Raw genomic sequence first — 27,310 nt, forward strand, 5'->3', positions numbered from 1 at the left:
GAAATCCTTTCATCTTTTCGCTTAATGTCTTGCCAACAATCATTCCACACTAACTTTTAGTAGGTAAGCTCCATCAATTCTAACTGAAAATCCTGTTCGGAAACAGGATTGTAGACTTCCTGCCACAGGACATGTTGTCAGACTCAACCTTACACTCCATCAGTTTGATCACAGGAGTCCATCAAGGATGTTTCCTGTGCTGTGTTGAAACATGACATACCAAATCAAGTACAAACCTACACATTTTTATGCATTTGATTTATAGCAAATGCCTGCAGATGGGTGACTTTTGCTTTCACTGTATTACTTTCTTGAGGAACTACAAGACCCTACAGGAAATCCTTCCTGCCCACAGTCATCCTCGTCTGCAAAAACTAAAGAAATTTAATTTGCAAGAGCTCCGCCAACATCTAACTTCAATTTGGGGGTGCTAAAGCATATATGGAATGAACAAAATCAAGGTATCTCTACATCAACGAGAAACAGAACATGTAAAAGCTGTGAGGAAATATCAAGTCAAGGGCTCAGTGAAAGGTTACAGCATTGGGAGATAAGTGACTGCGTTAGACTGGGAAATGGAGAGCATGCCCCAATACAAACTTCTAAATCCAGTATGAAAGTGCACGGTAATATTATTCACCCACAATATCTTCTTTTTCAAGTTCAGAGTTTACCTAAGTGTTACAAAGTTTATGACAATGACCACTGAGGAAACTGAAACCTTATTCTTTATTTTATTTATTTATTTTTTAAAGTTTTCCCCTGGGATTTGTCAAGGCAGTGTAACATGTCCCTGAGAAGAAGAGACAATAGAAGAAAAACAAAATTACAACAAAGACATCTTTCTTCCGGCATAGAGCAAAAATAACTACATCTAAACTTAGATTTTTTTACAATGGTTATGCATGAGCAGCAACAAAAGGAAAAGATCAACCTTTGAGGCCAAGACAACATCACAAACAAAAGATGACAGTATCTTCAGTGTTATAAATAAAGAAAACAAGAAAATGTCTGGCATCAGCTTAGAAAAGTCATCTTTACTGGCCTAAATGACAAGCTTAACAGTCTGATGTCCATCAGATTCAAGGCACTGATCGGAGTGGCACAAAGCTCTAGTTAAACTAGAATGTGTACCAACAATGAAAATGTAGTTGTAAACATGATTTTACACATTATACAGGGCTCCTATTTATTTTCCTGTGCCAAAATCCCATATATATTCTGAAACAAATTCAGGAGTTCTCTCCTTGAATAAATACAAACAGTCTTTTAACTTTTTCTGCACTCATCAGGCTTTAAATGTGGAACCTTATGGATGAATGAATAGATGAATTGACTGACAATTCAAGTTGGTAGGAGAAAACACAAGGCAATACAAAGATTTTGCGACTTTTTCATACTCATTCTTGAAAATACCTCAGTCAAATTCCAAACTTTTACAGATCAGATAGAAACCCTGTATGATATAATTTTTTTAAATAATCTGCTCTAGTACCATTTGTGTTTGCCAAAAAAAAAAGAATAAAAAACAAAATTACATAACAGAACGATTAATAAAAAGAACATCAACTATCACCAAGAATATAAATAACCTTAATTCTGCTGGTTTTTTCATGTTTTTCAATAGACTGTCCACACATGCTAAACATAGCCATACTTAATAAGCATTAATTAAGGCTCAGAAAAACATATTGGTCCTTCAGCCAAGTAGTCTCTCAGATGTTATCTGAACAGTGTCCACACAGTAATCTGAAATCCTTTTACAACCAAGGATCAGATCAATGGCCTGTAATTTACGTACAAGTTATTTCTGCACTGCGTAAAACAAAACTTCCACATTTCAAGAACGAAATAAAAATAATCCTAGAAATTAAATACATAAAGGACTTGTCTATGCAAACAACTATTAGTGACAGCTGATTGGAATCCACATAATAAGACGACACCAAAAAATAGGGCACTTGGTAAGCAAACTGAGGTATATGGCTGAGACTGAAAATAAAGCTAAATGTTTAACAAAAATTAAACAAGAAACTGATTTTATAAATATTACATCTGTCATTTATAAAAATAAAGAACAGTTGTATTTAAGATATACGCAAACCAAATAGGATTTTCTTTCCCTCCTTTTTACCAGTTCACACTAACATGCAAGGATTAAAAAAAGGACACTTGTGTGTTCTTGCATACATTCTTGGAGTGTATTTATTTAAGTTCAGCTTCATCTTTGGAACAATTTATTTTCTTGCCGCCTGTGATGCAGATCGGCACTTCAGGAGGCAGCATGGTGAACACCGAGGACTCGCAGTCGGTACCATTCATCATTTGGTACAGCAGTAGTAGAAGTCAGGAGCAAATCCAGTGAATAAACTCTGAGCAGCAGCATCTGGGTAACAATAAGCTCCATTGTCACCACATTCGTCATACAGACTGAGTGAACGAATTCAGGAACCGATCTAATGTCCCTTTGACAGTCAGCAGGTTTAACACAGTTGGGGGCAGGAGGCGTGGTCCAGCCTTAAAGTGCTTCGGTTGCTACAGTTGTACACATGGCGATGTTGAGGTGGGGTCACGTTTGGCTTGCCGACATCTTCCGGTTCCACATGCCTCGTTTAGAGTGATAGTGGTGGAAAAAGTTCCTCAAATAGATCCTCTCCACTTCCAGCCCACCTTGGAGGATCCTAAAGCAGAGAGCAGCATTGTGGAAAGTTTTAAAACTATTATATAAATAGAAATATCACAAACTGAGATAAATATCTTTGTTTATTACACACAGCACCTTTTAAAAGAACTCATACTTAAAGTTTTTGTAATTTTCAGTCGTTACGACCACAGTTTCTAGGTATTTTATCTGAGCTTTATGTGATATACCAAAAGAAAGAAGTGCACATACATAATGTGTAAATATTATTCCTTTTTATCTTTAATTTATCTCCTCTAAAGATAATACATCTATGTGGCATCTGTGATAATGTAAAGCTGAAGCCATGTTCTTTGTTTGTGAGCACAAACTTAGTCAGGAGAGATGATTTTGATTCTAGAAAACTTCATCCATCTTCCCATTAAATTTTACCATTCTTTGCTTAGTTCAGACAGCAAAAACACTATCTAGACAAGAAATAAAAAAAGCAAGGACAATGAATCAAACAACATACCAAAGCATACTTGATGCTGTATTTAAAATGTAATAAATTCCAGCTAAATGGAATCCTCAGAGAGTAACAAACAGACCTGTCGAGGAGCTCCCAGTCTTCTCCTCCCCATCGTTCTCTGAACTCCCTCGTGTTCATTCCTCCAATGGCATCCAGGTCAGATTTATAGATCCCCAGCAAACCAAAACCATTCACTTCCCAGTAACCTGCATGAACAAAAATTACATTCATTAGTGGATAGGTTGTCAGTTTTCCAGAAAAGACCATTATGTATCCTATATCATTGTCTACAATGACTCATTTAATAATTTTACACTGTTTATTTATGCTCTATGCATTTCATGCAGATTTTACAAGAGAGTAAAAAGACACAGACAGTTTAAGGATTTAATGAAAAGAGGTAATTCATGTGCCCCATTGCAAAACAAAAACAAAAAACCTAAAGGATTTTGAAAAGTAGCTGATCTCTGAAATGCACATTTCTTTGCTGGAAATCTAAATCAGTCCTTTAATTCACTCTGACATGTAAAGATATAAATTCTGACTTCTACTGTCTAATGATTTATTCTTTAACTAAAAGAGCTGCATTGATAGGTGTAATTTTATACCACTCAAACTATATGAGTCAAGGAGAAGTGGAAGTTCTAACCCAACCAACTGCAAAACCGCAGCATCTCTAAAGAGGTTGGGTTTCTGTTCATCAAAAACATTGACACGTCTTGTTTTAATGGACTAACCAGGATACAATGAACATTATATGGAGCCATATAGTTATATGAAACACATAAAAGTACATTATCTTTAAAATGTAGGTTGCTAGTATTAGGTCCTAAAACATAGCTGTTGTTTCTTATTAGTTCCTCTAGTTAGATCAAATCTGTGTCCAGAAGAGAAAAACAAAATGTCACACTGTTTAAATATAAGTCAGTATATGGCAAAATGTAAAATGTGTGTAGAAAAAAAAAGTCCATTGTTATTGCTTCAAATGTAATTAACGAGATTAGTTGTGAATGATCATGAATTGATAATCTTCTCATTATATTGGGAATTTTTCCACTCAAGCAGAAGTTTCAACAGTTTGCCTTTCTGACATGTTCACGCATTTTAAAAGCAGCTCCAATGATCTTTGTGACAACTTATTCTTTTCATCAGTCCATTAAGGATAATAGTTATGTTTAAACTTTACACACAGGAGATAAACACTCACTACAGTTACAGACTATGACTATTTTCATTCATGAACAAATACAAAGTCCTGATTACGTTGAATTGTTGGATGACAATAAGCAAGCTTGAAGATTGTTTTGTTAGTGGATTCTTTGCTGGGTGTCAGAATTTGCAGAATGTTGGCTATTTGTGTTTACTCCAGATGTATATCAAGTATTATTTTGTGAAAATGCAAAGATGAAACGAGACACAGCCGGTGACTGAGATCTTGAAGAGCTGCTCAGAGATTTATATTTACATTTGACGCATTACAGAGTCAAGACACAACTGCACTTTGACAGTTTTATTAAAGTGCAGTTATGTATACTCACTTTCGAGCTACGTATTTAGGGTTAATTTTAGTACTAGACCTACAATCTGTAGCGATGTAGCATTCAAACAGCTGTAAACCAACTCACTGTACCAAAGCTACAGGAGCAGGTGAACAGTCATTAAAAAACAAAATTAACGTATGCGTGTTCACCTCTGGCGTCTGATGGTGTACTGCCACAGTTCAGTCTGAGGACTATCGGAGCAAAAGCCATGTATCCCTCCACACAATGCTTCCTGATTGTGTCAACAATTGAAGAAGGGAAATGGATGTGAAGATCACAAAGAAACACGATGCTGTGGTCATCCTGAGAAAGAGATACGAGAGGAAACTTACAATTATAATTCTATAAAGACATTTAACGTTGTGCTTCATTTACTGTACTGTTGCAGTTCTCACGTGTATTAGATCGATTCCTGCTTGCAGACCAGCCGAGCGCTCAAAGTTCCCACTCAGCTTCACATACTGGTACCTGTTAAACCAGCATTGACATGGTACACATGTTACAAAACAGGTTTCACACAAATAAAGAGAGAGAAAAAAAAACAACACAGATGAGCACAAACCTGGGGAGTGAGGATTTCTGCAGAACCTGTTCCACATCCATGTCTGTGCTGCCATAGTCAGTGATGATCAGGTTAAAATTTGAATCTCCGGTTTCTCTGAACACTTCCTCCATATCTGTAATCAGCTGCTGCACCCACCGGGCTTGGTTTTTAACTGGAAAATCGCATCGACAAAAATTATATGGTTGTCTCAAGAAAGAAAATACAGCATGTGCACGAAAACCAACCAAAATTATCATCACATAATATTTCAGTCAACCAAATTAGACAAGAACTCCCAACTCTGAATGCATCAATCAACTCAGACTTCTTCAGGTATGTCAAAAGGAAATTCTTGACAATAAGATGCACGCTCTGCTCATATAATCACTGACAATATGTGACAACTAAAACAATGGGCTCTGTAATGCACAATAAATCAGCCATATATTTATTTGTATTTCAAGGTGAAAAAGAGAGTATTTGAGTGCAGGTGCAGTTTGATTGTACTTTAGTTTTTCAAAGAGATCAAAATATATAAAATTTCTAAGTAACTTGGCTTCAAGTAACTTTTAATACCAAAAAAATCTGTCTTTGTGACAGTTGTTGAGAGAAACAATGCTGACACCATTACCAGTGCTAAATACTGACTTAACTATCAGGATACCAATGATATGTTATTTTGAAATAACACAGGTCCAAACTGGCATAGAAATGGTCAACCTGATTGCTACCAGGTTGTCGCTTTCATCTATTTTTATGTTTTCAGCTAACTTCTACTAAATGTTGTTTTTTTTAAGGATACTTGTCAAATTTGGACATGGAAGTAAATAGCTATGAGCTACAACCCCAATGCCAACCATATAAAGCTAGGCTATAAAATTTCTATGTGGCCTTTAATAAAAGATGTTCTTCGCGTAAGTGTTACAATTGGCAATTAATACCCAATAATATTGTGGGGTTTTTTTTACAAGTGAACACAAAATGAGTTCAGATCACTAAAAAGCAGCTCTCTATTAGTCTTGGAATAAGAGGAAGACGTGTTTACCAGGCACTATGAAATGAACGGTGGCGTCGGGATTCCAGCGGAACCCCACCGGGTTGCACAAAACCAGCTGAGGTTGCGAGCGCTCGAAGATAAAGTCCTGGTTGCGCAGCGGGTTGTGGCGAATCAGAGTGTAGATGTAGTGCGTCAGACGCAGCAGCTGGCCATTGGCATCCTTCAGCTCCAGCTCCAGGAGGTAGCGGCTGCCCCTGTATCCGTCCACACGCTTCACAACGTTAAGCACGCGAACCAATGTGAATCGTCTGCGTACACAGTCAAACGTGACGAAAATATGTCAATGACAGTATGTAGATTAAATAAACTTTGAATAATTCAAAGTCAAAATCTTAAATAATGCAGGAAAATATGAGAGAATTGCAGGCTAAATGATCATTTCTCTTTTTGAAAATAAATATATATACAATTTATTAGTTAAATCATTTGAAGTTGGGCTACAAAAAGTCTTTAGTTTCTTGTTTGAAGTGCTGGCAAGTATGAATTATGCATACAAAAAGTTAAACCAATGCTCACCCCTTGTGCTTTTCGTTAAGACGATCCATGAAGGCATAAACAACAGTCAGAGCGTCGCTGGGGTTCAGCAGTAGGTTTCCGGAGACGTTGCAGGAAAGGTCGATCCAGTCGGAACGCCGCGACTGCAGGTCCAGGTGGTTCACCTGGAAGGTCTGGTTCCAGTTGACCCGAGTATCGAACACTGGTGCCGGAGTGAGGTCCTCTTCATCAGGGTCCATAGCCATGTCTCCTTGCTGCTCCCACATGGACTCTGAATCTCCACGAGTTGCATTTCCTCTGCTCTCGGTCCTGTTGTGATCACCATCTTCTTCCCCTGCATGATCCCACTCTCCCCTCAAGTAAGACTTCTTTTTAGATGTTTTTCCTCGAGTACTCATTTTATCGCTATTGATGTGATTATCCAGGTCTTTTTGTAAAGGCTTATTCTGCTCTATCTCCTTTTCCCGGAGGGTTTTTCCGGGATCAGTTTCCACTTCATTTGATTTTCCGATAAACTGGTCACCATTTCTGTTTGTAGTAGTGAAATGACTGTTGATGTCCGGTTGGAGAACCTTTTCCGTCTCCTGAAGCTTCTGCCTGTTGGCCGCAGTGGGTTTTTGAGGCATAGCTCCATGCCTGTCTTGGCTTTCAACTGGAGACTTATTGAGTTTCTGGATTTGAGTATGGTTTGTTTTTGAATATCTCCGGTTTCGATGCTGTTTGGAGCCGGGTCTCTGTGGCAGAACGCCTAGTTGTTGCTTTGCTTTAATTTCCCCGTTACCAATAAGAGCTGAAGAATTAGTTTGCTCTGGTTTTATGGTGGCTTTGACTTTCTGTCTCTTTGCTGATCTAACCTTTGTCTTTTTCGATTGTACCTTTTTAACTGAGCCTTCATGTTTAAACTCCGTCCTGTTTTGATGCGGATCTTGTTTGAATACCTTTTCAGGTGCTTTTCCTGGTTCCTTTTGAGGTTGTGGAACGGCACCCTGTTCTTTTCTATTCTGAAAGTCTTTGATGCGTCCTCTTTCATCAGGAGATTTGTCCAGTGTATCATCAACGCCTCTTGTGGCAAAGGAGAAAAGTTTGCGCCGACGGTTCTGCACATAATCGTCATAATCATCTCCGTAGTCTGGGTAAACATTGTTCTTCATCTGGTCAGCCATTGTTTCCTTCTCTCCGGGGTTGGCATCATAGCCTCGGTCCTCCTCTTGGACCGACTTTTTATTCTTCAAACCAAAATCTGACATTCACCAAAAGCAAGATCAGAAGTTGAGAATAACATCGTCTGATTATGCAAGCAAATTGAAATAAAAATAAAAACTAAAATACCTCTGTCTCCATTTCCTTTCTTGTGCGTTTCTGGGCGGTCAAATCTCATGTACCTATAGAAACCATATCTGGTGGAAACAAAGCAATCATCTAAACAGGAATTGGCTGCTTTTGGAGTTGGCTGAATGTCACATCATGATACACTATAGATAGACTGAATACTCAGTTTTACTTTTTTTTTTGTAACCACAAGGTTACAAAAAACCTGTTCCTGAACCTGTCCAAAGGAGCAACACCTAGTTTAATGACTAAGCTGTCACTTCGACTGACATATGAGTGTATGGATTATTGTCAAGAGGAAGATAAGAGACAACATACTTAACAATGGAGGTAAACTGAAGGTTGTTATGAAATCAACCTGTACTTTGCAATTACAAACTGATCACCTCCATGCAATGCAGCACTAATGCAGCAATTACCATCAACACAACTAATTAGTATTGATAGGAGATACTGTGTAATGCAATGAATTTTGGGTTTTTATTTGAGCTACATCACAATCATCAAAATGAAAAGAAATATAAATTCGACATATAAAACTCTGAGCATAATGAATCTTTACAAGCTTAACTTTTTGAATTCACTTATTGAAATAAATAAGATAATTGCTGATATTCTGATTAACTGAGATGCACCTGTGCCATGATATTTTTATACAAGGGTCTCACATCTTCTTGTAGTAGGAGCTCTCTGGGTAGAAGCAGGTGTTTTCTCCCTCCATGTGTGTGAGCCGGGTGTAGTCGTTCGGGTAGATGTAGGACAACTGAACCTATGGAATAAAAAACAATTGCTGCATAAAGCCTTGAAGCATATCACATTTACAGTCAAAAACTGTGGATTTTTAGATGCCAATTAGACTTCCGAAGGAATGTGAACTAGGCTTGGAGTAAGATTAGAAAATAACACCCCCAGCCCCCTAAAATATCGTCAAATTGAGGCAGTTATGTTGGGCTATTTTAAAATATAGAGTTTAAACATCAAATTACTGCTGAACCAATCCGATTTTAACTTCAAACAAGTTGTTGAAACTTATGGGAGAAAACATTTACTTGAACCAGTGTGGAGGATGAAAAAACATAATTTCCAATTTTACACACAAAATGCAAACATTTTTATTCTATATTTTTCATTTTAATATGTGAATAATAACTATTAGGTTGTTTTTTTTTTTGAGAAATTATTAATAACCCTTTGGACCTTTTCACAGTTTTTCAATGTCCAATCACAAATTCTAATGTATTGTGGTGAGATTTTATGTGAAAGACCAACACAGGGTGTCAGCAAAGTAAGCCTGCTAAAAGGTGAAGATCCATCTCACTTTCATGTTTTTCTCAGAGGGATTTCAGCTGCGATTATTGGCTGTTTAAATAAAATATTCTGCAGCGAAAGAAAAAAAAAAAAGAATTCCGAATTCAATCTGTGGTGACCTACAAACGTCATGCAGTGTCAGAAAGTTTTGTGGGTGATTGCTGCTTCAGCAGATACCAGATGGCTGTACTATTTTTCATTTCTTTTGCTTTTCTGCTTATCTTCCTTTTGTCAGCCTCTGACTACTAAAAAGTACATTAACGTCCATAACCTGCGGTCCACCTATTATTGGACTGAGTTGCTTGTCGGTTGTGGCAATTCTACTGCAATAACAATTTGACCAGTCAGTCACCTTCCCATAGTGCAGTATGGCAGGAGTTACTGGCAGATCCAGCTCAAGAGGTGTGACATGTTCAAGTTCTTTTGTTAACCGTTTAACTCTGTGTGCATTGCTTAACCATTTTCTTCAAAAGCTGTATTTTCCTGGGCCTATTATCCTCTTAGCTCTGACCAGCCTCCCTGTCAATGTTGAGGAAAAGCTTTCCTACAGCATGATGCTACCACCTCCATTTTTCACACAAATTGTGTGATAAGGTTGATGTGTAGTGTTAGTTTGCCCCGCCCACACACAGGGTGGGGCGTGTTTTCTTCTGCTCATTTATGTGGCGTCTCCTGCAGGACTTTGTGGCAAACTTCAAATTGGATTTCTCAAGTCTTTATTTCAACAGCCTTTCAATTTCAACTTGTACTTGTGGCATAAAAATTGCAAACATATTTAAAGGGTACCAATACGTTGTGAAGGCACTACAGGCAGTGTAAGGTAAACACAACTTCTATAAACTTTGTGAAAACATACAAACTGCAGTCCTTGGTAACGAAGCAGAGGGTAGTCTTTGATCGTGTAGGTGGGGTTATATGTGCAGTCAGGAAGAATGCCTTGGAGGAACTTGCTGTTTATCAGATGGACTGCAAAACAAACAACATGCAGATTTGCATCATGATCATGTTTTGCTTTGATGGTATGAGGAAACAACTTGCTCAACGCTTGCATCCGGGGCTGACAGGAAACGGAGCCATTTAGAGACGTCTCTCACCTTGGTAGAGTGCGTCTCTCGGGTCTTCCCTCAGCATGTCTACTGCAGCCCTGCGCTGTTTTGAGGAGGTGTGCTCATGACTCGCAGCTGTCTGTGGTATGTGGGTGACATAGCTCATCCTCAAGTCAGACTCATCTGCAGGACAAAGAGTTCGAATGAGAGAAGTGGGTCACATTTCCTATGACTTGCAGTTTTCAGCCACCATGCAAAGCTAAAGTAAATGGTGTTATTTTTCAACCACGCTCATGATGCACACATTCACTGTTAGAATGGACTTTTCATGCATCTACCATCTTGAGGCACTCACCAACATAAAGGGAGATGTGTTTCGACTCAATAACCGTAAATCTGAAGCTGCTGTCCAATAGCTGCCACTTAAAGACAAATAAATAAATAAATAAATAAAAAAACATTACTTTCTACTTTGATACCAACATAAAAAAGGCTTCTGATTCTTGGAAAATACAGTATCAATTGATCTGAGTGCGGTGCACTTACAGCCACCTCCACATGGTCAGTCCCTCTGTCATTTTGCTTGTGAATAACTTCAAAAAAGTATCTCTTTTGAGCTGAAAGCCTGTAAGACAGTTAGGATTCTTTTTAGGAGTTTTGCATTAAAAATCACAAAACCATAAACTGCCTGGAGAGATAGTCTTATCTTAACACTTGAGCTGCAAAATCCATTTTCTACTAAAATGCGGCCGCAGTTTTATGGTCAGATTAAAATCTATCACTCCATTTCTGTGATGACTTCTTGGAGCTGACTTAACAGATGTCATTTTTTTCTGCATGAATCAAACGACTCATCTAAAATGATCATTTGAGACCAGGTTTTTCACCATATATAAATATTTTTTTATTTTAAGCTATTTTTATTCTTGAAGCTTACTGCAACATGTGTAGATCATTTCACAATCACAAGGAAAGATAAGTACCTCATGACTCATTAGCTTGTAGAACCATCGTTAGCAGAAATAGCTTGAAGTAGTTTCTGTATGACTATGAGTCTCTCTCGTTATTGAGGAGAAGTTCTGGCTCACATTGCTTCAGTTCTTTTGTTTCTTGCACAGTTCTCCTCATGTGGCATCACAGTTTCTCCTCATGTGGCATCACAGTTTTTTTAATCATGCTGAAGTCTTGACTTTGACTGGGCCACTGTATCCACTTGATTATTTTTGCCATTCTGTTTTGGGATCATTGTGCTGCTGCATGACCCACTTTGGCCAAAGTTCAGTTGTCAAACAGAAAACCTCATATTTGACTATTGGCACTCAGAGGTTTGTGGTTGACTCCGTCTGCAAACAGTGCAGGTCCTGTGGCTTGAGAAAGAAATCTGAATCCTTATCCCTCTTCTACCATGCTTGACAGTTGTTATAAGCTGTACAGATGGGTTCAGTTTGATTTTGTCAAATTGAACCCATCTGTAGGTTCAGTTTGAACCTACAGATAGGTTCAAACTGCATTATTGCCAAACGTCTCCAGATTTTACAAACCTGTCACGGGCCCACACTTTTCAGAAGTATGGAAAAGCCTGTCTTGTCAATCCTACTCAACAAGCCACACCTGCTCAGTCTGTTTCTAATGATTCTTCATTTTAACATGCAAAGTAAAACATGTAGAACCTGAATTGCAGCCTTTTGTGTTTCTCTTAAGTTCTATGGCAGTCGTATTACTTAGCCACATCAAGCATGCTGAGGGTATGCTTATTTTAACTCCCGTTCCCACGACTGTTTGCAACTTCTTTTGTAATACTGCTCACTGCATTAATATAAAAAGGCTTATTGGTTGATACAAATTTGGCTTTAAACCTGTACGTTACCAATTATACCTCAGAAAACCAAGGAATGTTGAAAAGTTTCAATCACTCTTATTTTGAAAAGCCAAAAAGTGCTGCTTCCATAACTAGCTTAGAAGCATTTTAATGTAGAATATATTTCCAGGAAACTATCAAATTAAATTTGAGCTGTAGATTATTTTGAAGGTAATTAAATTAATTTCATTCAAAAGGCAAACAATCCCCTTTTCCTCACCGGTTTTGTTTTTCATTCATTACTGCAGAACAGTCATTTACAATAATCTATACTATGAAGTACGTAAGTTTCATTTTGAAAGTTTACCTTTTCAAGATGGCTTTAGTTTCTCTAAAAATGTGGAACTCATGTTTCCAATATGAAGAAATATTAAGGCTTTGCTTTTGAAAAGTTTAAACAAGCTTTCTTTGAACAGGCTAACACAATTCCCTTTTCAGTTCAGGTTTAATTGCTTTAGTCACATGGAAACTGCTTTTGAGATAATCTGCTCAATTAAGTACTGAGCAGATTTTATTTTGAAAAGTATATGTAGGTGTTCTTTTGAATTCCTAAGATAACACTCTTTTTCAGATCTGATAGCTAGAGTAGCAAAGTGGAACCTTGCACTATCTTCACATTGTACTATTGAGATCTCTGAAGAGCTTCCTTTAAGTTTTATTTTGAAAGCCAATGTTATTACTTTTTAAATACCAGCATTAAATCCACTGGTCACGAAAAAAAACCACATTTGCAAGGACTTTTAATTTGAAGGGTATCGTTTGTTTTTACTTTGACATCTATTCTTCTCTTTCTCGCCGCTAGTTTGAAATCATTGCATACTTGGATCCTTCTTTAGTAGTGGGTGGCCATTTTTCAAGACAACACTGTCTGTTAACTTTACTGTGGAAGTCAATTATAACCCTTCTGTCAGGCACACACAGTAGCTACAATAAGGATGGACTGTTTAAAGCTTAAAACAGCACCTGACTCAAAGTTTTTGTGCAATTTAGGTCTAATTATATTTAAACATAAAACATGGTTACAGTGAAAAATGCTGCAGATTAAAAAATAAGGTTCAGCTCATGACATCATAACACTTCTGTTTCAGTTGTACTATGGGAACAAAAGTGAATATGAATCATATCTCTGTAACTGAGAAGGGAGACAAACCGTGCGTTTCTTGAAAAGCAATCCACAAAAATCTTAAACTATTCTCAAAGCCACCTGAAACCATTACATTCCTGGTAGGAATATTCTCAACACAGCTGACTTTATTTTTTGTTGTTCTGAATTGTTCTACAACAACATAAAAAAAAAAAAAAACTTCCTGTCTGACAGTTTTGTACCCTTAACACTTTGAGAAAATGCACTTAGTAAAAATTTAGGGTACATTATAACAGACACTACTACTACTCCTTTTGCTACAAAAAGAAAATTATTAGTGTAAAAAGGTTTTGTTAACCACAGATTTGGAGCACCATCACTCATTTTGAGTTTGATTAACAGTGTGGATGATTGTGCGGTTATTGTTGACTTATGTTCTCAAAGTTTTTGTGTCAACTCACCAAACTGGTTTAGATTGTGCATTTCCTGCACAGACATACTGCACCTACACAGATATGGTTCCAGTGAACTTTCCTGTGTCAGCAAAAGTCTAGGTAACAGTAATATTAAATTTTGGTTGCACACATGAAGAGATGAGGACATGCTTTCAGTGACCTCAGTTAAATGAATATTAAGCTTTGCAGTTAAGCTTTTAAGGCCTTTTTTTTTTGCAACAAATGCCATCTGATAAGCTATGCACCGGTGTCTTTTATTTTATTTTATTTTTTTTTTTTTGCAACAAATGCCATCTGATAAGCTATGCACCGGTGTCGGGGGTTCCAAGTAGTTTATTTGGGGACAGATCATTCGACAGGGCAGAGAGGATGTTATAAATAAAATCTGTTCAAAACACACCAGTAAAGTTCTGATAAAAATGGAAGAAGGGTCCATACGAATACCACAGGCAGTCTTCCGGTTCAATTTAGCACAATAAATTACACAGATGTAGCTTTCTGATTACGTTTCAAGAGATAAGGTTTTAGTTAGAAGAAAGTGAAAGACACATTTGCACCCTGTTTTTTTTTTAATAAGCTCATATCAGATAAAACTCAAGGGTGCAGGAAGAATAAATTGGCATGTAGTGATTTGAGTGGAGACTTTTTCAGGTCAGTTCTTCCTATTTTAATATTACCAGGTCTTAAAATCACAGTAATGACTCAATAACAGCAAAGAAAAGGAACAGAATTGCTTGTCCAAAAGGAGAAAAACTTTTAAAAGGGGTCACTTTACTTTGCCTCGTGTTGAAGTCAACCTAATAGGTCATCATAGTTGCACACCTTTTGACAAAAAGCATTTCATATTTCGTAATATTCTCAATTCAACTGTCCAGAACAGAGAGCTTTTAATCTTTTGCTTGAACTGGAGAGTGTTTGGCAGAAATTCCTTTCAATTAATTAGAATATATAAATATTTGAATCTTAACTGGAATAATGTCAAAGTGCCCAGAGATGACATTCACTAAAATTGTTAGGAATTAAATGTAATAATTGTTTATATTTATATTTTTCATAATGTACAATAAGAGGTTATGTGTCATTGATTTGAGTTTACTGATCAGTAGGGATGAGATGCTTATTCTTATTTTGCTTGAAGTGTCAATCATATTGGTTTAATCTGGTAAACAATTGATTCATTTCTTTTCTTACTGATACATTAGAGTCAATTACTGACTGTAGCATAAATTTGATAAAACCTATTAAGCAATTATACCAATCCAAAGAGTATGAATGATGAACTTTGCGGAGAGCTTTAGATTATATCAAAATTATTTCATACAGAATAAATTGTTCGAAAATGAAAAAACATAAATAGACGAGCAAAATAAAAATAAAATCACAGTGCTGCAAAAGAAACTTATGGGATGGAGCTCCGTCAGGTGTGGAAATAAAACCAGTGGAACCAATGAGTCTGAAATGCAAGTGAAAGCAATCCAGCCTTTGTTTTTTTTGGATGAGTCATCGTTCAGAGCATAAACTGTATTTTTGACGCACCTAACTGGTCTGGAGGTCTGACTGGCATATTTCTCAAACTCCCCTGGGGCCGTCCACTCCGTGCCGGTCTGGATAAAAAAGATGTGTGCAAACAGATGTCACTGGGATTGCTGTGACGAAAAGAAACTTAAAAACCAGGAGGCCTCAAGCATCCATACCTTTCCGACCCACGCCAGCAACTGGACATTAAGTGGGGATTGATCTGTACTGAGCCAAAGCTCAGAGTTGTCATCAGAGCTCACTGCAAACACAAAGTCTCCTGACAGAGGAGGAAAAATGAAGGGCATTGTTAGTATGTCTGCATGGGTTGTAAAAGGAAGGAGCAAAATGCTTACGTAAAGGCTGTACCATCTGTGTATGGATGTAGATATCCAAATATCCTGAGTCCATAGTTGGTCCACTGAGGAGAAACAGCAAGTTTCTGGACTGTGGTCCTGGACTAATAAAAGGAATGACAAGGGAACAGTAAATCAGACTCGTTGTTGGCTCAAAGCAGGAAGAGAAGACCAGGATCAGGAGGACTTTGCATGTAGATGCAGAATGCACCCCTGATGGAAAACACAAGTATGTTTGCTCTGCTCAGGACTCTCCTCTGTCCCACATAAACATACTGAAAAAGCGCATAGAGTCGTCTTGGCATCTTTTAAAATGATCCAGAAAAAAAAAAAAATGTCCAAAAAAAAAAAAAAAAGTTCTATGGTTAAATAAAAAAAAAATTAAAAAAAAGATTTTATTTGTAGTTCCAAATTTTTAGAGTAAAGAAATACATTTATATATATAACTTTAAAAGAAAAGAAGAAAATAAACACATCTTATCTAGCTATACGTTTATGTGACATAAAGCTAAAAAAGCGCAATGAGTTACATAATAAAAAATAAGGGAACAAAAAAATGTGCTATAGTTTAACTCTGGTACAGACATTCTATGAGGAGACCGTCTGAAAAAAGGACAAACACTGTTCAAAGTAGTGAGGTATCAATAGTTTTAGAAGGCACCTGAGCAGTAACTCTGACTTTTTACATAGTGCTGCGCATGCTTGAGGACAGAGAGAAAGGCAACAGAAAATGTTGCTCATGTGTTTATTTGACAACACATGCTCACTTGTTACACGTCTAAAAGGAGAAATATGTTTGGGAAGTTTCACTGGCATTGTCAAGTGTCGTCCATGACAAATTACTGAACGAGATTAAGCGATAACAGCTCGACTCACATGTGGATACAGGGGGTAGTGCAGGTTCTTGCGCAGGTCTGCGGTAGAGGTGCCGCACCAATCCTCAAACACATGCAGATTGGCCTGTCCCTTAAACTGCAGGGCGAGAGGAGAGAGTGGGGGGCAGTGATATAAACAGAGCATTGTGTTTGCAGGAGCAGGACACATCACCATCTGGCCACAGCGTTTAAACTAAAACTCAACAAGTACGCACTTCCTCAGACGGTGCTCGACAGCACAATGGCGGTGGATCTCAACACACCCCTTTCCGTATAAACACACGTATTATTCAATGGGTAAGCCAAACCAAATTATTAATAACAGGAGGTGAGCAATCTATTATTATGTGTGGGAAAGCTATGTCAGTAAATAAATGGTACCTTTGAACAAGACGTCTTCTTGCAAAGTCGGGTAATATAATAGAAAGTAAAAGGAGGCATTTAGAAAAACTCTTTTCTAAGTTTTAATTCAAAGCGAGTACACAGTAAGATACTATATGCCCACAATGGAGCTGCTGGGTGCCAGCCGAGGCCCCAGATGTCCTGTAAACATACACCTCTGCGACATCTGCCGAAGGAAGGGTCTGTGTTATCTGATCTGTGTGCGTGCCGATCACACAACAGGAACAGGACACCAGGACTGAGGGCCAAATCAGAGTGTGTGGTTAATCCGGTTTCATTAGTGGTCGAGACGAGCAGTTTGCTGCCACCACCGCATTCAGATAAAGGCTGGCGTGAGGTTCAGGCTTCAAACTCAGCAAATATTATTGATGCAGATTGTTTTTGGTCACATATTTTAAGGGTCAAAGGAATCTGTTCACTCAGTGTCTGAGGAGTTTATTCATTGACAGACAATGTTCAGCATTAAGGTTTGCCAGCTATGACTCTGTTACAGCCATACTTCTAATCAGTAACCTGTAAACTCTACTGTTCTGGTCTCACAACAAGCTCTGCTACATTGACCGCTATCACACTTCCTGTTTTATGGAACTTTTTAACATGCAGGGTTTGCAATAATCACCTACCGTAAGCAGGCCAACATGCTCCGATTCATTGCGAGGCATGTTTAGAGATGACGTAAAATACAAAAAAAAAAAAAAAAAAAAAAAAAATCAGATAATGTATAGACTGGGTCATACGTGCACTATTGTTGAGACAGCTGTGATGAAATGGAAATTTGTTCAGGGTTAGGCTCCACTGTGAGCTTCATTAGGATAAAAGCTTGGAAAATGCATACTGCATTAGTTTTGGGGTGCGTTTAATTTTACACACATTCCTATATTTTAATTAATATTCATCTTTTTTTAATAAAAACAAAAATGGTCGAATCTGTGCTACAGCCCAGGTCATACATGTTAAAACTCTAGATTTCAGTCCCATTGAATTGTTTTATTGAAAACATTTATATGATCATTATTTTGTGTATTGTGTAGCTCTAATTATAACATTCTAATTTACAGAAATGCAACTGACTTTAAGAAAAGAAGCAGAAATAATCAAAATGTTGTGGAAATACTCAGATCCGAAAAAAAAAAAAAAGATCAAATGTTCCAAGGTCTATTTAAATAGTTTACCCACAACAATTACAAATACAACGTTATCGAAGAGGGTTTAACTTTGCTAAAACATTAATTCAAGCAGCTTTAATCCACAACTTATCAACCCTTTAAGTCCATATTTGCTGTGAATACATTCACACTGTTAATCTTTCTAAATACATATCCTGCTTAAGGAGCTATTAAAGCTCAAACAAAGGTTCTCCTGTTGATACATTTTATAGCACCAGCAATTTACAACCTAGGGAAAGGTTCCTTTGTTGTCATTGCATTTAAGCACCGAAAGAACAGGAAACAGTGATTACTTCAGACTCGTACAGTATTTGTCACTTAATCACTTCTAAATTAATCACTTGGTGTCAGGATGTCAACAGAACAAACTGCACCAAAGTGGAAATATAACTGAATGCAAAAAAACAAATACCCTTTCCATACAAATCTGACAATGTCTAATATATTTATATGTGCTTTGCCTTTCAACATCATATCCATAGAAGTTAAAGCCTTAAAATTTGAATGATGCTGCAAATTCAGATTAAATAAAAAGCTATATTTTGCTGACTTTTCACACCTAATTGTGTGAACACAGGATATTCTCAGTTGGATGGATATATTTTCTTTTTTTTTTTTTTTACTTTTCACACATTTTTAAATCCAAAAGTTCTTTTGTGAAGGATAAACCCGTCCCAAATTCTTCACCAATGTTTAAAACTTGTGATACATATAAAATTAAAAACAAGATTTTCTTATCTTTTGCAAATTAAGACATTTGCATTATCACCGAGTCAAACTTTCAAATCTGGCTTTTCGCTAAAAGTGGCCTTTTAGTTTGTGTATCAAAATGAAAGAAAATGGGTTGCAGAGAACGACAGAAATTGCCAGAACACAAGAAGGGTAAAAAAAGAATAACCAACCACATGGGAAAACATAGCAAACAGGAACTATTACTATAAATCGTGGTTATGTTGGCAAATAAGGCCAGACAGCTCTCTTCTGACATGAAACATGAGGTGAAGCAGCTGGCTGAAGCTCAGTCCTGCTTAAAATAGGGGAAATCTGATAAGCATGATAACACAAAGCAGTGGAAGCTCCTGCAGACTGTTGCAGGAGCGACCCTGTAAACATGGAAATGCAATGAGCTGGGAGTAAAGTGGGCAAGCCCGGGCAGGTGGTTTAGAGTTCAAAAGAGGTGAGCTGGAATTTTGAAGCATGCAAGCAGCCCACAGATGTTCACACACACACACACACACACACACACACACACACACACACACACACCCCCCACACACACACACACACACACACACCTCTGGTTTCCATGCTTGTGGAGTGAAGCTGGACCTCCAAGAGTCTGGATCCTCCACCCAGTCTGGTCGACCATCTTCTCTCACCTAGAAAACACAATGAGCCACATTTTGCTTTAGTTTGCTTTCTTCCATTTGCCTCTAAACACACAGTCTTGCATCACCTTTTTTATGCAAATTCTTTTTTTTCTATTGACCCCACTTACCTTTTGATTTAGCATGGGTCTCCTCCAGTTGCTGCTGTCGGGATTTGCACCTGAAGAAAAGTAGGAAAACTTGATTATCAGAAATGCATGTTCAGAAATAAAAAAACATAAAAAATAAAATAAAATCACTGGAACAATCACAAACGGCAAGCTTAATGCTTACAGTAGTGGTTGATTTGCAGTCCGTTTTACACTTTTTACATTCACTTTTTTCATATTAAGTCTACAATGGAGTCTTAAGCGAGTCTCCCCGTGTTCATATTTACAGCTGAGGACATTTCAATGTCAATCATTTCAGCCCTAAACTTTGCAAACGTGTTTGGTGCTTTTGGCAAGTTTGATGCAAAGAGTTGTCCCCACTGACCTCTTCCATGTTTTCTAAAATTATAGAGTGTTTTTCAAAATAGGCCCTCACTGTGTGGATTTTTATGACTGTGGTAACAGAGAGCGAGCTGGGATTGAAGTCCCTGCGAAGGTCTGTCATTACCACTAGGGTGGAGCTCTCCAAATACACACCCTTGAAATGTGGAGGCCAGTTGTGACATCATGGGTAACCCTGGAGTGTTGGTTAAGAAAAAGAGAAATATTGGTAACACTTTATTTGAAGGGGGTTGAATAAGACTGACATGACACTTTCATAAACATGACATATCACATGTCATGAACATGAATAAACCTTCATGAATATTTAATTTTCATGTAGACATATACTGACCTAAATCAGATTCCTAAACAGTGATGGGGTTTTTTTTTTCATAATGAGCTTTTTATAGCTGTAAAATGTAAGTTCCTGTTAAACATTTAGTCAAAGTCAAAAGGCTTTTGAGATGAGGTGTTGTATTTATCTCCATGAAAGGTTTTCGATTCATATTTTATGCTGGACACACATATTGAAAACCCTAGATCTTAAACATCTCCATCTCGTTCGTTAACATGTTTGGAAAAAACATATCTTTCATTGCAGCAATGTCTGCAATTCTACAGTAGTGAACTTTGTGATATTTTTGCCCTGAGTGTGGTGGTGGAAAGTAAACACACTTAGCTTTCCAATTATTGCTCTGACTGCAGATGCTGGTTGGTTTAGTCAAGTGGCTGTCTTCATGTTCTGCCTTCATAAAGGCAGAAATGACTCATTTTGAAGGGTGGCTCAGAGTCGCATCAAATTTACACGATGCATATTTATTATGCAATGAGTCATTTGTCACAGTTTCCCATCAGAGGTTTAATGTATTTTTGAAATAATGAAGTTGACATTATTCATTATGCCAGCATTAGTCAGTCAGCTAACCTTGTTGTGTTCAAATTCAGGGGTTGCATCCTTAGTAATTAGGATTACGTGTATGAATGAATTTAAAGCTGTCCCCATACATTTCAATGGGAAACAAAATTATTATTAACCCTATAAATATAAATAGCACAAGTCATAATCGCATATTGAGAGGAATTTCGCTTTTCCTGTTTCCCTATATCCTTTATCAGGGGAGCCAACAAATGTGGAGGGTGCTGCACATTATTCATAACCAAAATAAGATTATGTGCATAAGCCAGATAATTGAGCTGCTGCTGACTAAGCAATATTTATGGGAAGGTTTATTCCATCTCCTATTTTAGAGGGGAAACAGGCTATACCTTTGTTAGACAAGCCTGGTGGAAAATTCTCTGCGTAGTAAAAGACAAAAAACACAACAAAAACAAAACAAAACAAACAAAAAACAAAAAACAAAAACTGGAGTCTAGTGAGCTGTGATGAAGGTGTGCACATTTGCTGGTTAATGATCATACCCACAGCCTCATAGAATTAACCACAAGAGGTAAATCCCTGCTAAGCCTCAAGAACAGAACAAAACAAAGTGGTTACAGAAACACATGGTAAAGATGCATAAAAAGCCTTAAAATAAATGTATTATTATTGTTACTACAAGAAACTATCAGAACAATTACAGTGAGATATCCTTTTGCCAAACTGCCTGTGTCACAATTAGCAGTACATTAAATTTCTGTGGAATCAATGTAATGGAGGCTTTTTAATACATTTTTTATCTGTTTAGGTTTATAATTGAGCAGATTAAACTATTTCACTATCCATATGCTGCAGAGCAAATGCAATTCAACAAACCTTTTTCTGCTCCTCTTTTAATCTACAGAGTGGAGCACAAACATGTCCCACTGGTTTTAAACTGCCTGTTTCCTGGGGATATAAATATGATGCAACACAGAGATCCTTACTAAAATCCACTCTTCAAAATAAGAAAGATGAGAGAACATGGCATTCATATAAAAATGTGTGTTGTGCTTTGCAGGTAAAGAAATTACTAAGTAAAAGTAGCCACTTGATTTAATTGGTACACATTTAAAACAGAGCAGTTAATTAAAGGAAGTTTAAGTTAACTAAGAGACATATACCTCAAAGAATTTCACATTTACTGTCAAACATGTTAAATCTTGTTCAAAGGTTTGACTAACTGCCTGTGAAATTAGCTTACTGGTATTTCAGAATACCTTTAAGGCAGAAAAGCAACATAAATCAAAACATCATGCACAAAGTGGCTTTAAAAACAAACGCATATCTCCGGAAAAAAAAAAGTAATCTGCAGCCAAATATAATCAATTCACTAAAGGTTAGAAGTGAGAAGATACTGAAGAATAACTTGAAGATGAGCTGATAAAAACAGCTGACCACAACTGATATTCAACTATTTTTTTTTTTTTTACTTCATGGCCACATGTTCATTTACTTTTGAGCCCTAAAGCTTCCACTGGCCTTTTACTAAAACCTCTAAATCTGCACCATCAATTTGTATTTTTCCCAGCGATGCTGCTTTTAGTCTTAAACTGTAAGCTATGCAGTTTACACTTTTCCTTCATTCTGCAGAATATTAGAAAATACAGACAATGTCAAAAATATTCTCCAAGGAAACTGCAAATACCAAAATGATAGATGACACAGGAGACAGACTGGTGCAATGTTTTTTTTTTTTTGTTTGTTTTTTTTTTTGCATAACCTTCACAATGACCTTCCCTGTTTATTAAAATTAACTCGAATGCTTACCACAGAAATTTTCGTACTAGTTTCCTTATCAGGACTTTATTAACTTCAGCACTGTTAACTTATCTGTACTAAGAGCCAGTGTGACTTACATGAGGGAAAAACAAACTATTCCTTAAAGAGTCGTATCTTAAACCCCGAGCATGTGTGCGATCCCGTAGCGACCAGCGCTGCCAATCTGCATCGGTTTGTTCTCTGGGGTAGAGGTGATGAACATGTGATTGCCCTGCTGCACAGGGAAAACAAAAACAGCAATGCAGCCTCTATTTTCTAATAGGGGAGCTTTAAAGGCACTTTTATTTGAATTTTATGACAGATTTATGTAAAGTAGTTGCCTTTATGTCGCACTCGTGCATTTAGCTTCTGAAAAAGCAGGACTGAAAGCCGCTTGCAGTGTTGCCTAATTTAGTTTCCAAACAAGCTCTGAAATAAAATAAGCTTAATCTTTTATCTTTTGTCATGCAGTGAAGAGACTCTCTTGCATGAGAGATTCTCATGCAAGAGATGAGAGTCATGTCATGGCTGACATGACTGTCAGCTATGACTGACAGTCATAGCTTCTGACTGTCAGTCAGAAGCTATGGCTGAATAACATATCACAACATAAGTGTTTTTATATCAGTCAATATTGATAATTATTGACTAGTTTTTTGTTTTAAATAGCTGAAATAATACAAAAATAGTGGCGTGACCTTTTCTGTTTTATGCTCAATTTCCAATCAAGCTGTTGTACTCATTTTCTCGTTTCACTCCATGTTGTTTATTTTCAAGTGAAACCTGAAACTGTTACTGCACAAGTTACTCAGCAGGTTATTGATAACCTACCGCTAGTTGATAACACCAACCTTTCTTAGATAGCCATGAGAAGCTCTGCAGCTTTTTTATCCCTACATCACTCAGAATGCTATACAGTTTTGTAACGGAGTTCAGTAAAATTATTGAACAATTATTTGGACCTATCACGATATATATTGATTTATTTTCCAGCACTATTAGAAATTTACATTGCAAGGTCATTTTGCAGCTTGGAAGCAGTCCGTATGGATTTTTTTTTCTTTTAGAAATGGCTGTAAATTACGTGACTTTAAATTTTAGGATTGATGTTTAATTTGATTTTGAAGGTCACGTTGGGGTTCCTGGAATGAAGAAACCTGTTACCAAAAGTCAAGCTGAAGTAATATCATTAGCACTGAAAACACAGGGCCATTGGAAAGAAGCTTATCCTGACTTTAAAACATTTGTAGAGAAAATAACTATTAGATATTACAATGTGCACCATTTGTCATCATTTGATTGGTGACATTTAATGTTAACATCTCAGTCATTCTAATTCCAAGCGATGGATTATCAGCAGCCAAATGTACAGACAGAGTCAACAACTGTTAATCTGATTCACTTCAACATTAGAAAAAACAAACTTTCAGTAAACATTAGAACCAGCATCGATTTGCAGATTAAAAGCAGACACTAATTTTAGTTTTACCCTAAGAACAAAAGACTGTCTAACAACAAAGAAATACTATGACTTAATGAAGAAGTAAAACCAAGTCTTTGTCTCCACACACAATATGCTCCATTTCAAGCAACATACTTTCTTGAAAATTATTTAAATATTCCTTCCAAGGTGTCAGGGTGCCCTAACAACAATAGACTTATTAATACTACATAGCCCTTTTGGCCTGAGAATCTCAGCCAAGAAGGTGGTTATAGTCCCTCCAGTGAGGTCAAGGTCCACTCAGAGCTCTCCTTCCAGTGGAACACACCTTTATCCCATGTCTGGGTCCAGCTCCCGGTAGGAAGAAGCTCTTTTCCCATGCTTTCATACAAGATCCCATTAGCTTTTACTATTGTTTCTACTATAGACTGAGAGGGGCTTAAGTACAAATGCATGCCACACTTTTCAGATTTTTGCTTGTAAAAAAAAAAAAAAGTGTTCAAAACCATGTATTCTTAAGAACAATAATGAAACACTTTGACTTAATTAAGAAGGTCAAAGTCAGTATATATCTCATGGCCAAAGAACTAAATGAATTTAATCAGTACCTTAGACACACTTAGTTGACGTTGTCAATCCCAAACAAACAACTAGTTGCTGTTATTTTAATGTCATTAAAAAAAAAACCTATAAATTGACTTGCCATATAATTTATTTACTGTGTATTTTAGAAACAATGAAGTGTCTGCTCTGTTTCATCGTAAGGCCAAGCTTAACCAAAATATGGGTTTGCATTCTAACTGCCCAATAAAAGAGAAGCAAAGATTGTAATCGGAAATGTCAATACAAGGAACAAACGATCAGATGGTTTTGAAGATGGATGCGTAGATAAATGAATGATCATAAACTGCTATCACCTTGTTAAATTCCAAATGAATCACACCTCAAACTAAAAAGAGGCTTTGTCTAATTTTGATAACTTAACTGGAGTTTTAACGTCACACCCCACAAAACCGATAGCTGCCTGGCCTTCATTTTGAAGCATTAAAGATAAGCACCAACAGAGTCCGCATAGCAGATGATTCAGCTCGAGCCAAATCACAAGAATTTCCATCACATTTCCCCATCAGAGAATCATGTTTCTGTTAAGGAGCATAATGTATGTGCAGCCCGACAAACCCCATTTCATACGCCGACGTGTTGTTGAAAGCATCATGCATTTCTGTTTCTTTTATTGTGGGGAGACATCAGATTGAAAACTCTGGCTGTTTTCATCTCCATCCACTCGGCAGCCGCAGCCACATCCTCGAGTCAGTTTGCTGAGTGCGACAGCGAGACAGAACGTTTTGGCATGAGGTGAAAATAAAGCAGCGTGCACAGGATGTGTGGTTTGAGAGAGGCATTCTGAGCTTCGACTGACCTTCTGACCCCACCGTTTGCCTAACCCCTCCTTATTGTCTATAAAAGAGCCAAAACACCCACATCTTTGTAATACTGTTGCTTCATCTGCCTTAGGCTCTGGTTTCCGATGAACACAATGACAGGTCTGAGTTGCTGCAGGTACTATTGGGGTAAAGGAAACTTACTGCATTTGAAGTTATGTGGAAACAGATTTTGACATTGATCAGCAAACTCACAAAATCTATAAGCTTTAATCTTAATAAAACCCTTCAAGATTTCTTTAACTGTTAACATTTGCTTTGTTTTTACTTTATGTTTTGTTTTTTAATCAATCCTGTCGTTCAATGTGTATCGACAAATACCTGGACCATTTGAGATTTTTCACATATTTTACATAACAGACCAACACAAATTACTGCCAAGTAGTAAAGTGGAAGGAAAATGATATGTGGTTTTAAACACTATTTTTGACAAATGAAAATCTGAAAAACGTGGCATACATTTGTACTCAGCCCCTCTCAGTCAATAGCAGAAGTATATTTCAGTATTTCAGCTGTAAATATTGTGGACCCGTGTATCTCTACTAGCTTTGGTAGGATGGCTCCAACTATGTTAATTAGAGACATAGTACTGGAAGGTGCATTTCCAGTCCAACCTGAAGTACTTTATCAGCTCTGACAAGATTATATATATATACACACACGCACATATTTCTTCTTTTTTCCATTTCATAACTGTACACTACATTGTGTTGATCTATCCTATAAAAGATTGTTGTCGTGACATGTTAAAAGTTAGAATTTTCAATGAGTAATTTTCCAAGGCGTAATAACTCAGCTTCTTGCGATCAGTAAACCTTCCAATTGTATTCTGCAATCATTTAAGCTCTTTCAGAAATAAGCCACCTGACTCATGAAGAACTCATCACAAAGTCCAGAGATGCTCAGTGACAATGAGTAAAATCCACAAATCTCCTTAAAATGTTATACTTACTGCACATTCATGCAGGTTACTTGTAGTTTGCAGCAAAGTTAAGGGGAAAAAAAAGTTGAAGATACAAACACTTGTTGAGTCCCAACTTACCGACATCACTGCTCCAAGCTCTTGCAGCAACCATCTCGTGGTAAACTGCCAAAAGTCCAAACAGGAGAATCGCCGCAAACAGAAAATATTTGCCATTCCGCCGCAGCTTCTTCAGGGGGAAAAACTCCGTGATCATGTTGACTGCGGGACGAAATTAGCTCCCGAACAGATACCCCCGCTCTGTTATCAGGGGGAGACCCCAGGACTCAACGCGAGCCCTCCCTCCAGAGAACGAACCAGGCGGCCGGCCAGCCAGCCAGCCGCCCGCAGCTGCTCCCGGGAGGAGCGCTGCGACTTCAGTGCTCCTGAAAGCCCGAGCGATCCCGGTGCGAGAGTCCACTGGCGCCTCTCATCCAAGAAAACAAAACATCCTGACCTGTGTCACCCGGTGACCTGCACTGATCTCTCCTAATCATTTAAATATTTCAAAGGGTTTCCTGTAAGTCTCAATCACGGGAGGGCGTCCCGCTGGCGCGCTGACCTCTGCTCCCTCCACGCATTGAAGCGCACAATGAAACGAACGAGGAGTGAAATCTCACACCAGCTTCATCCCCGTCTCAATTTAATCAAGTCAGGCACAACGTGTCAGCAAGCTGGGCTGGCGCTTCTACATAAAGCCTGACGCGTGACGATACCAGTGAAATAAAAAAATAATATGGGTTCT

The 27,310-nt window shown here is 37.6% G+C and overlaps 1 protein-coding gene across 2 annotated transcripts; it reads right to left on the bottom strand.

The window, feature by feature from the left end:
- Positions 1 to 710: 710 nt before the first annotated feature.
- b4galnt3b (beta-1,4-N-acetyl-galactosaminyl transferase 3b) lies at positions 711 to 27,234 on the bottom strand. 2 transcript variants are annotated; one of them, XM_016668188.1, is made up of 21 exons: positions 26,647 to 27,233; positions 19,682 to 19,731; positions 19,479 to 19,562; positions 16,617 to 16,712; positions 15,754 to 15,844; positions 15,564 to 15,664; positions 15,406 to 15,473; positions 11,019 to 11,097; positions 10,828 to 10,894; positions 10,521 to 10,655; positions 10,283 to 10,392; positions 8,787 to 8,887; positions 8,119 to 8,186; positions 7,342 to 8,029; positions 6,811 to 7,056; positions 6,283 to 6,542; positions 5,256 to 5,409; positions 5,089 to 5,161; positions 4,843 to 4,996; positions 3,232 to 3,358; positions 711 to 2,681 (listed from the first exon to the last, which is right to left on the bottom strand). In XM_016668188.1, exons 1-21 carry the CDS (start codon positions 26,780 to 26,782, stop codon positions 2,570 to 2,572), a joined length of 3,000 nt encoding a protein of 999 aa, XP_016523674.1. In that variant the 5' UTR covers positions 26,783 to 27,233; the 3' UTR covers positions 711 to 2,569. The 2 variants fall into 2 exon arrangements, with proteins under 2 accessions (XP_016523674.1, XP_007545770.1); XM_007545708.2 differs by having other exon boundaries at positions 6,811 to 8,029; positions 26,647 to 27,234.
- Between the last annotated feature and the right edge of the window lie 76 nt (positions 27,235 to 27,310).

This window comes from Poecilia formosa, unplaced genomic scaffold (assembly GCF_000485575.1).
Source record: "Poecilia formosa unplaced genomic scaffold, Poecilia_formosa-5.1.2 Scaffold13, whole genome shotgun sequence".
NCBI classification, from domain to species: domain Eukaryota; kingdom Metazoa; phylum Chordata; class Actinopteri; order Cyprinodontiformes; family Poeciliidae; genus Poecilia; species Poecilia formosa.

Bases quoted from the DNA above. Each gene is read 5' to 3' on its own strand.
- b4galnt3b (XM_007545708.2), bottom strand. From the start codon at position 26,782: ATGATCACGGAGTTTTTCCCCCTGAAGAAGCTGCGGCGGAATGGCAAA. The intron at 15,665-15,753 runs GTACAGCCTTTA...CTCCTCTGTCAG, and splicing joins TCTACATCCATACACAGATG to GAGACTTTGTGTTTGCAGTG. The intron at 3,359-4,842 runs GTGAACACGCAT...TTGTTCATGCAG, and splicing joins TACACCATCAGACGCCAGAG to GTTACTGGGAAGTGAATGGT.